Source organism: Dicentrarchus labrax, unplaced genomic scaffold, assembly GCF_905237075.1.
Source record: "Dicentrarchus labrax unplaced genomic scaffold, dlabrax2021, whole genome shotgun sequence".
Taxonomy (NCBI): domain Eukaryota; kingdom Metazoa; phylum Chordata; class Actinopteri; family Moronidae; genus Dicentrarchus; species Dicentrarchus labrax.
The window spans coordinates 2,391,946-2,403,037 of NW_026136711.1; the positions used below are offsets into that span (position 1 = coordinate 2,391,946).

Sequence of the window (11,092 nt, forward strand, 5' to 3'; positions counted from 1 at the left end):
TGTCATATTCATCCATTGTGAAGAAGACTTTATTGATCCCCTTGGGGAAATTGTTTTTTTCACTCTTTTTTTTTATACACAGAGGCTGAAATACACACTTGCCTTGCTCAAAGGCACCTCAGCACAGGAGGTGAAACTGGCACCTCTCCAGCTACAAGTCCACACTCCATATTTTGTGGTCTGTGGGACTTGAACCGGCAACCCTCCAGTTCCCAAGCCAAGTCCCTACACACTGAGCTATTGCCGCCCCAACAGTGGATCATTAAGACATCTGGCTTGGTTAAAGCTGCAGTAGGTAATTCTGATTAAAATAACTTTGTTACATTTTCTGAAACTATAACACTATATCCTGACAGTACATGAGACAGATAATGTAAAAAAAAAAAAAAAAAAAAGGCTCCTCCTAGTGCTCCTAATGTCATTTGCAAGAATCCACCAGGCCTAAACAAAAACAACCAATCAGAGCAGAGAAAGATCACTAGAGGAGCACTAGAATCAGCCAGAGGAACCTCATTTGTGTCAGAATTTAGTGAAAGTTTCAGTAAATATGACATTTTAAGCATTTTTTTTTTATAAAGGTTACCTACTGGAGCTTTAAGTTGTGCCCTGCAAGACTCATTCACCCTCATAACATTCTTATAATGTGGGAAACACCTCAATATTTTTTCACAGTTAGTCACTAGTTAACATGGTGACTCATTCAATTTCTAATCTATACTTCTTAAACTTTTTATGAGTTAGTTGGAATGAATGAAAAATGTGCATGGTTTAAATTCATTTGAACCCAATCCATATGAACCCAACATGTTTTCCTACTCAACTGTGTTGCACGATTGATGTTTCATATTAGGAGAGCCCATTCCTAGGCTTTTTCCACTCCTACCTTTCCCCGGTAAACCAAAGTGGTCATGTCATATGCTACAGGTCGTTGTGCGTTGTGCAGTGCCCTCTGTTGATGATGCATCTGCTTACTATGGTTCCACTCAAAACTGGTGGAAACATGGGATGGTTTGCAAGATAGCACCATGGTTCAACAGAACTGGTTCATGATCCAGAGCTAATTTGGTGTAAAAACGCTGAGTGACAAGCTCACAGGTTAGCCTAGCTCCAGACATTAGTCTGATTGTCAGACCTTTTTGTCCATTTTTGGATTAGCTGGGAGCTGGCGGCGTCGGGACTACCAAGATGGAGCCAACCACACTGAGCTTCACAATGGCTCTCCACAAACCTATGGGGGACATCTTGAACTCACCAGCTTTACCTCTCTTCTGCAGGATAAAGCTAGGGGTACTGTCACTAGAGCATCAAATGTGTAATAATCCACTGCTGAAAATAGTCCCCAATAAATGCATTATTTCCTGTTGTTTGAGTAGCATCTCATGAAAGCTATAGTTTCCAGGAAAAAAAACAAAAACTATACGTCTGTGAGGGATTTTAAAATATTTATGTCTTGAAATCAGTGATAGAAACCAATGGGTTTGAGGATGAGAGCCACAGACAAACAACACATTGCTGTGGTATCAGAAGAAAAATATAGAATTCATGGGTGGATGAAGAATGGGAGAGACTTTACCAGGCAAAAAGCAGATTTATCAACTCACACAGCAGTTAACAGCATTCAGTCATGTCTCTGCTATCAGTCCTAGAACTGCAGGTCAACTTATCACATTTAAAAAACTAGCAGTCCTTCACAAAACAACTCAATATCAAAATGAAATATCCACAAACAAACACTGAGATTAGAAACTAAAATAAAACAGATTATTAAACAAAGTCCGTCCTGATTTCTACCTGCAGAGGGAGCTGCACCACCACTGTATTGCATTTATTCTTTCAAAAAGCAAATGTCACAGGGTTAGGAAAATTTCTGCTGTCTGACATGCTGAGGTTTATATAAAGATAGTCTGCATCTACCATCAGAGTGAAACTGCAAATCGTCACCCTGTTAAAATAATCGCCTAACTAATTTTTTCAAGTTTTTCAGGAAACACAAAAAACTTCACCAAAAGTGTAGCACACTTGACATAGGCCATTATCTTAAAGGGGTAAAAATCACATGATCTGATCAACTAAGGATGTAGGCAATTTTACCATAGGTGGCCGGCGTCATGAGGAGATGATTTAGGCAAAAAAAAAAAACAATTTTGACAAAAAATGACTTGGGCGATTATTTTAACAGTGTGACGAAATACAAAGTGTCTGTAAGCCCCAGGGGAGCATCCAGCTCATCTATTGTGCTGGTTCAACTGCAGGGACACGGACACACAAAGACACAGGAAACGTTAGTGGCAGGGAACTTTGAATGAAGTTTGAATAAATCCAAAGAATGAATGAGAACTTACTGTAAGAGGAGATGTCGATTTCGTCAGACAGCTCACTGATGTTCACCTTGAAGCGGTCCTGGACGTCATTGCTTTCGTCAGACACAAACGTGATAGCCAGTCACTTTGTGCCAAACCTGCCTGCCCAGGCAACCTGCAACAACATACACCTTATTTGTACTTGCTGCTACCAGTGCAGCTGTCCTCATTATTCAGTCTGGGTAAAGCAATGTGATACATTGCATTTACATTCAGCTTATTGTCTCCTGATAACAGACTCCTTGGTCAGCTTTGTGTTTTTTGTCTTTTTTGTTTAAGGGCCAGTCTGTTGATATTGCACATTTTTATCAATCTCAACAAATCTCATGTGAGACCTGATTTTTCTATCACCCTCTCACTTCTTAATAAGGTGGGGTATGATCTGCGATAACCCAGGCACTCAGGAAGAGGGGTCACACTGATTTTAAAAACAAGGTATAAATGAAAAGTGGGTTGTAGTGTAGGCTCTCTCGATGTCCAACCCTCTTCATTCAAGGTCTACCAAAGGTTGTGTCAAATGAAAATGACATAATACAAATATGCTATTTGCTACTGATGAGTTGGGGCAAAATAAAATCAATAGAGCAAAATTTCTATTTCTGGGAAAATCAGTAATTTTTGGGTCTGCCTTCATGTTGTAATGGCAACACGTTCTCATTCCCAACATGTCAAAAACTGCAGTGACGCTGTAGGTACACTTCAGGCGTCACTTTTTGACGCGCAGGGATGTTTGATTGATATGAGACCGTGGCACTGTCAAGTTAGCAACAACACATTTACCCACGTCCGGGTGGACTGAATTAGGAAAATAAATAAGCAACGTCCGGTTACACTTTCAAAATAAAGCCAGAAGAGAAACGTGTCTAAAGACGCTAGTGGTTTCTTCCTATTTCATAAATACAAATTAGCTATTAGCTGCACTGTCAAATTAGCAACAACACATGTAGCACCTCCAGTGACAGGCATGAGGCAAGAGGTCTTGATTAAAATACAGGCCTTTATTACTGGTCAACCCGTGAGAACTGGTTAAAGAAAGAAAAAATAAATTAACAAAAATAATGCTGTATGCCTGTCTCATACAACTTGTGCTATAACCAAGCATATATACAGCTCGACACTTTACAGTTTGATTGAATAAACCAAAAATGACACATATAAACACAATAATCAATTACACCTTCACGGCAGATAAACAGCCAACAAACCCCATTGCTGCTTATCACGAAGAGTACATAAGTATGACAACAACAGTTACAGTTCAGGTTTTAGCAGGAAGTCTCTGAATCCAGAGGAGTGGATGGACACATAGGAGCCCTTCACTCCCTCCTTCCTCTTGGACATGTCACTTGCACCTTCGACCCCCACAGCCTCCTGCTATATAAACAAAATGGAACTGAATTAATTGATTTCTCATTCAGAGACACAATGAAAAAAAACAGAAAACCAATGCCCTGCTCCTTAGAGCTGCTGCAAAAATCCTCTCCTCTGGCTCCTCCTAGTGCTCCTAATGGTATTTGCAAGAATCCACAGGAGCACTAGGAGGAACCAGAGGAACCTGATTTTTTAACAGATCATCTGTCTCATGTACTAGTGCAGTGTTGAATCTGGTGCAATTTGGTCAGACAATGGTGCTATAACAACACATATTTACATTTTGGCCAGTAACCTTTGAACCGTATGTCTCAGGAAAACAAAATTCAGCAACTTATGAAGGTCAGATCTATGCATTATAAGCACATTCCTTACAATGCATTTATAAGGCTTTATAAAACTGTGAATACATGTTAATATGAAAATATTTTTATTTTAAATAAGAATTTCATGAAAATAATTCTTAGCAGCAGCTTTAGTTCACTGCCCAACAAAGACTGTTTTTTTTAATCAAAATGTATTGATTGTATTAAGATTGATTTGGTATCTTCATTTCCAAATAATGCATTTAGTATCCTCATTTATCTTGGAATGTCTGTGGATACAGTTAATCATGGTTGGCCCTTCATTTTTCCCAGTGAATAGCAATACAATTTTATTTTTTTGTAATTGACAAATATCCAAATTGCAAAAACTGCAATTTTTTGATAAAGGTACAATGTGTGACAAAACATGTTTGTTTGGTACAGACCCCAACAAATGTCACATCATGATTTTAAGTTTTTTTCTGAAAATTAAATCTGTGATGCAAATATGATAATTCCCACTAATCGTGAATCATATTGAAAAATCTGTCAAAATAATGGCAATATGATTTTTTTTACATTAACATACAGCCCCAATGTTAAGTATGGGGAATTATTGTAAAATGATGTGCTTTTATTTTATAGGAATAGGCCAGAAGCCTTGTATTATCATCTTTGAGGGTCAGTTGTAAAGTCAGCAAGCAAGACAGAGGGAATTTAGTGGTTGTGTGGTTCTCTACAGGGGCGGATCTGAAGGGACACCATAGGGTGGCAGCTGCCTCCTCTAAAAAATGCCTGGCCACCCCGCATTTTAAAAATAAAGTGTTGAAAAAAAAGGACATTTAATGATCGGCTATGGCCACATTTTAGACCAAGTTCAATGAAGAAATGTCAATTTGGAAATAAAACAATATATTTATTTCTAATGCCTATTTGGTGATTAACTAATGTGCCACAATAGTGTTTCCAATCAAATATTGATTTCTGTGATTGTGTTTAAATCAGCATATATTTCTGCCACCCTCTGGACTATTTCTCTAGATACACCCCTGGTTCTAATTCTAATGAACAGAAAATGTATATGTAATATATATATATTATTGTTTTGGCATCTTGACAAAAAAAATCTCTTCTTTTTTTAATTTAGCCTTACTGTAAATAACAAACTATATTAAATCAAAGGAAGTTGATAGAGTAATTCAAGGCAGTGTGTGATATCTGGTTAGCTTCTGTGAATGGAGGGACGTTAATGGACAATGTAGATAAGTTACTGTAATAAACCAAACCTAAGTATTTTAATAGCTAGCTGCAGTTAGCTCGACGGCTAACAAGCGCCTGCTAAACTAGTTCAAGGTTCAAATAAGAACGTTAAAAAATGAACAGATATACTACTGCGTGTAGTGTTAATGCTTTAATTTTAAAATGACTTTTAGCAATCAACATACCTTACCTACGAGAGATTAAACGTCTGCTCAAGTATAACGTCATGGATGTAGGAAGGGTACCTAAATGACGTCTCAACATGCGACGGTGAGCAGTTGAAGGACCTCTCGGTGTAACCATGCAGACGCCAAACTTCCAGTGACATCAGAGACAGCGACGGTTGCTCTTTTCAGTGAAAGTTTCGTATTATTTGTGTGTAGTAACATCATTTACACACTAAACAGGTAAGTCACTACTTATGGTCTCAATACAGTTGAATGTAACGTTAGCTGACGTTAACTGTTTCCAATACAAGTGGGGTGATCCCTTAAACGTTGTACAATGTTTGTGCTTGAAACTCTTATGGACATGCGATCTAGTGTTAATACGGTCTAACTCTATTTGGAAGGTATTTAGTCTTAAAACTTACTAACACTAGAAAACAGCTTAAAGTTTTAATTATGGCTAATATGTAAAATATGCAAACTTACATTTACTTACATTGTAAAAAACTTTGTGTATATTGTACTTAACAGTAATTATGTCATTAAGTATTTCCATAAGTCTGTCTTCCCCTTATAAAAATAATTTCTGGTCACATTTTCTGAAACTTTCACTATATCCTGACAGTAGTTCATGAGACAGATAATCCACCAGGCCTAAAAAAAAACCTCCAAGAAATATATAAAGATGATTCTTTCAAAATTATTGTTATAAAAATTGCATACTGCAGCTTTAAATACTGTACTGATGTTTTTTTCTTTGAACAGAGATGTCATGTTTTGGTGGTAATCCCAATTTCTGCCCAGAATGTGGAAATATTCTTCCTCTCCCAGGAATACAGAACACAGTGTGCTGCCCCCGCTGCTCCTTCTGCATCCCTGTAGCAGGTACCAACTCTGTCATGTCCTCTCCAAACGCCCACTCACAGTCCATGAGTGTGAATGTGAAGAAAAGATCATTCTATTCTATTATGTATACCTTGCACAAGGTGTACATTAGTACAGTACACTGATTTTCAGTCTGACCATTTTGGAATGGACCTCTAAGGGAACATGTTCTTCTTTATCTTTCAAATGTCTCAAGAAACAGAATTGATATGCCTCTTACAGCCCTTCACACCAATCTGTATCAGGACACGTCATCTAGGGAAGAGAACAGAGAATCGGTTCCAGTTTAGTACCCGTTCCAAATTGTCTGATCCATCGGAATTGGAAGCTTCCGAGCATATCAATTCCTTTTATCAATGCCGGCATGTATTCCTGCAAAACAATGACGTCAAGAAGGAGTGATGGCAGAGGGGAAAAAACGGTCCAATGCATGGCTTCATTTCACGTAGAAAAGTGACAACAGTGTTAGTTGGGCGGCTGTGGCTCAGAGGTAGAGGTGGTCGTCTACTGATCGGAACGTTGTTGGGTTGATACCCGGCTCCTCTGGCTGCATGTCGAAGTATTCTTAAGCAAGATACTGAACCCCGAATTGCTTCCTTTGTGAATGTGAATGAGTGAGTTAGTTTCTGTTCGATGAGCTTTGCCATCACTCTGAATGTGTGTGAAAGGGCAAATGTGGCATGTGGTGACTAGAAAAACATGTACAGTCCATTTACTATTTAGTTGTGAATAAAGTAAGGGTGGAAACACCAGCAGTTCAGTTCAGTAATTTTATTATCCAGGATAGGAATCTTGTCTTGCAGTCAGGGGCATAAAAACATAAAAAAACAACAGAAGTACAGACAAAAAGTAAATTATTCCATTTAACAAAATGCTAAATTTACCTGTGCAAGATGCTAAAATTAAAATTACATGTGCAATTTAAGCAGGGTTATTGCATTAGGAACAAAGGCGTTTTTACTCCTTTTGCACTTCAACCGTGGTATTCTAAATCTTGCAGTAGTTTGCTGAAACAACTTTTTACAGTGTATTTTACACTCTATGAATGAGTGTCATTGCTTCCCAGCCGAGCAGCATGTCTGTTACCTAAGGTGAATGTCTTATGTTATAATAATATTAGTGCGACTTAGCTGATTTTTTCTTTGATTAAGGAAATGTAAATGAAAGGGTTAAACGGTGGAGCTTTTGCAGACCGGAGTCACAGTCATGCCTTTTCCTCTGTTTCTACACTGTGTACAGGTTTAGATATAAAAAAAACAGTTGCGTTGATGCTGACAGCCTGTGTAGGTTTAATGTTTTCCACGTTATGCTGATAATATACAATCCGATCTTGCCTTTGCTTTCACACCTGGTATTTTTAATGCACTCTTGTTATCCATATTGAGGTCAGATCTCTGTCTTCCAGAACAAAACCTGCAAGAGTAATTTTGCCGCCACTCAAATTATAATTTATTTATTGTCCAGAGTTCTCCGGCCAAGAGATCCACTCTACAGTCATCTTCAACCCTGTGGAGCAGTTGTCCGTGGCTCTAGAAGACGAAGAGGACTCTGAACTGAAGGGACCTGTGGTAAGAACAGACTGCTACTCACTGACTGCTGCGTGTGATGATAACAATCGCACACTGAATAATGAGGCTCCCTGTTCCCAATAGATTGACAGACGCTGCTCTCGTTGTAATAAAGAGGGGATGGTTTACCACACCAGGCAGATGAGATCTGCAGATGAAGGACAGACTGTTTTCTTCACCTGTACACACTGCAGGTAATCAACATTGTATGTTGTGGAACTGCATTCATTTCGTGCAGTGTGATCTTTAGCTGACCTCTTTGATTTTGGTGTTCCAGGTATCAAGAGAAGGAGGACTCCTGAGAAGACATCCAACTCATCGTCTTCATTCCTCTCCATGTGTGTGATCTTGTGTGTGCCAGTGCTGGTTGCAGATCGTTGAATTGTTAACATTCACACTCTTCACTTCAAAATAAACTTCCTAGATTTTTATCCAGATATTTCATTTGTGTCTTGTAATAATAATAATACATTTTATTTCTCTGGGCACTCGAGGACACCGTACAACGCATAAAAAATTAAAACAGTAAGAAATAAGAAACAAATAAGAAAAGACAATGTAGATAGTTAAGTGGGGTATGCAGTTCTGAATAGGTGAGTTTTTAGTCTTGATTTGAAGAGGGGGAGAGAGTCCAGGTTCTTGATGTCCGGTGGGAGTGAGTTCCAGAGTCGGGGGGCGGAGCGGCTGAAAGCCCTGCTCCCCATGGTGACGAGGCAGGCATGAGGGACAGAGAGGTGGACAGAGGAGGCAGATCTGAGGGAACGGGAAGGGGTGGCGATGTGGAGGAGTTCGGACAGATAAGGAGGGGGAAGGATGTGGATGGCCTTGAACGTAAACAGGAGGGTTTTAAAGTTTATGCGGAGTTTGACCGGGAGCCAGTGGAGTTGCTGCAGAACAGGGGTGATGTGGTGGATGGAGGGGGTTCTGGTGATGATTCGAGTTCTGAACCAGTTGAAGTTTATGGAGGTCTTTAAGATCTTCTACTGATGATACAGTTGAAAGCTGAAGAAAGCTTGTTTGAGGATTTTTTTCAAGTCAAAAATGAACTTTAATGCTGAACAAATGTATTTTTATTTATAATGTGACAGTTATACAACTGAAATTGTTAAATAAAACAAAATATAATAACAAAATGTAATTGCTGCATAATTATTTTTTTGGAGGGAGGGGGGCTGTAAACACACTATCAACTTAGATAGTTGTTATGGTGAATGTGTTAGCAAACAATTTACTATTCACACATCCAACAGAAACAGAGTGACATACACTACAAAAACAGCCCTTCTACAAACAAGCCAAATATTCTTAAATAGTATCAAATTTTCTTGTAATGACCAAAAATCATTGCCAGTCGTGTAACTTTGCTTGGTTAGAATTCTTAAAACTAACAATAATCCAGCCACTGAAAGATTGTAATGGGCTTTAAAATTAGAAAAATAAATTCCTTCTCTTATTTATGAAGGAGCAAGCGTTCAGGCGTGGGGACAGGGACAAGTTTAAGGAGTCAAAGTACAAGCTTAGCAAGGCGGTGGGAGAAGCTAAATGACAGTACTAACAGTAGAAACTTCAACATCAGTTCTCAGCCAATGACTCTGGTTCTGTCTGGAAGGGGCTCAGACAGATAACAAACTACAAACTTAAAACCCCCCACTCCATCAACGACTTGCGCCTGGCAAATGAGCTGAATGAGTTCTATTGTCGCTTCGACAGACAAAGGAGCAGTCCTGACACCATCCCCTGTGACACCCCTCACCAGTTCCCCCTCCCCCAGTTCAGCAGGAGCCGGGGCCACTTCACAACTCCACACCTCCGTGAATCCCTCCTCCTCCACCACAGAGACGACTCTCTGCCTCCAAGAGAGGGACTTCAACAGACTCTTTAAGAGGCAGTACCCCCGCAAAGCGGCCGGACCAGAGTCTGTCTCTCCATCCACCCTGAAGCACTGTGCTGACCAGCTGTCTCCGGTGTTCACTGACATCTTCAACACCTCACTGGAGACATGTCATGTGCCAGCCTGCTTCAAGTCATCCACCATCATCCCTGTCCCCAAAAAAGCAAGGACCACAGGACTCAATGACTACAGACCTGTTGCCCTCACCTCTGTGGTCATGAAGTCCTTTGAGCGCCTTGTTCTCTCCCACCCCAAAGCCATTACAGACCCACTGCTGGATCCCCTGCAGTTCGCTTACAGAGCCAACAGGTCTGTATACGATGCAGTACACATGGCCCTACTCTTCACCCTCCAGCATCTGCTCTGCTTTCAACATCATCATCCCAGCTCTGTTACAAGACAAGCTCTCCCAGCTCACTGTGCCTGACTCCACCTGCAGGTGGATCACAGACTTCCTGTCTGACAGGAAACAGCACGTGAAGCTGGGAAAAATGTCTCTCAGACCATCAGCACTGGATCCCCCCAGGGCTGCATTCTTTCTCCTCTGCTCTTCTCCCTGTACACCAACAGCTGCACCTCCAGTTGCCAGTCTGTCAGACTCCTAAAGTTCACAGATGACACCTCCCTCATTGAGCTCATCTCTGGTGGAGATGAGTCCACCTACAGATGGGAGACTGACCATCTGGTGACCTGGTGCAGCCAGAACAACCTGGAGCTAAACAGTCTGAAAACAGTGGAGATGGTTGTGGACCACCCGCCCCCATCATCCTGTGTGACTCCCCAGCTGACTCTGTGGAGTCCTTCCGCTTCCTGGGTACCATCATCACCCAGGACCTCAACATCAGCTCCCTCACCAAGAAAGTCCAGCAGAGGATGTACTTCCTGCGCCAGCTGAGGAAGTTCAGCCTGCCAAAGTCAATGATGGTGCACTTCTACACCGTCCATCCTCCCCTGATCTATCACCATCTGGTACGCTGCAGCCGCTGCCATGGACAAGGGCAGACTGCAGCGTATCATTCGATCTGCTGAGAAGGTGATTGGCTGCAATCTGCCATGCCCCCAGGACCCTGAGGCGTGCAGGCAATATTGTGGCTGACCCCTACCATCCTGGTCACAAACTCTTTGAAACTCTTCCCTCTGGCAGGAGGCTGCGGTCCATCAGGACCAAAACCTCACGCCACAAAAACAGTTTCTTTCTGTCTGCAGCTGGCCTCATTAACAAGGCCCGGATCCCCCAATGATACTGACTCTTAAACCCACCCTGGGGCACCTGGTTAGCTCAGTT

At 40.9% G+C, this 11,092-nt stretch overlaps 1 protein-coding gene and 2 long non-coding RNA genes across 4 annotated transcripts in view; 1 reads left to right on the forward strand and 2 right to left on the reverse strand.

Moving 5' to 3' along the window:
* Positions 1–11,092, reverse strand: part of LOC127372052 (uncharacterized) — a 281,035-nt gene that overhangs the window by 118,639 nt on the left and 151,304 nt on the right. The window lies entirely within an intron of this gene.
* LOC127372063 (uncharacterized) lies at positions 1,430–5,555 on the reverse strand. The gene is made up of 3 exons (XR_007886518.1): positions 5,487–5,555; positions 2,343–3,734; positions 1,430–2,246 (listed from the first exon to the last, which is right to left on the reverse strand). It is a non-coding gene; the product is annotated as an uncharacterized LOC127372063 (long non-coding RNA).
* Positions 5,566–8,347, forward strand: polr1h (RNA polymerase I subunit H). The gene is made up of 5 exons (XM_051415426.1): positions 5,566–5,703; positions 6,229–6,348; positions 7,813–7,916; positions 8,001–8,110; positions 8,194–8,347. Exons 2-5 carry the CDS (start codon positions 6,231–6,233, stop codon positions 8,216–8,218), a joined length of 357 nt encoding a protein of 118 aa, XP_051271386.1. The 5' UTR covers positions 5,566–5,703; positions 6,229–6,230; the 3' UTR covers positions 8,219–8,347.

What these genes read in the sequence shown, in the direction of transcription:
- polr1h (XM_051415426.1), top strand. Translation starts at nt 6,231, where the DNA reads ATGTCATGTTTTGGTGGTAATCCCAATTTCTGCCCAGAATGTGGAAAT. An exon ending in CTTCTGCATCCCTGTAGCAG is followed by an intron (nt 6,349 to 7,812) that starts GTACCAACTCTG and finishes TTTATTGTCCAG; the next exon opens with AGTTCTCCGGCCAAGAGATC. An exon ending in CTGAACTGAAGGGACCTGTG is followed by an intron (nt 7,917 to 8,000) that starts GTAAGAACAGAC and finishes TGTTCCCAATAG; the next exon opens with ATTGACAGACGCTGCTCTCG.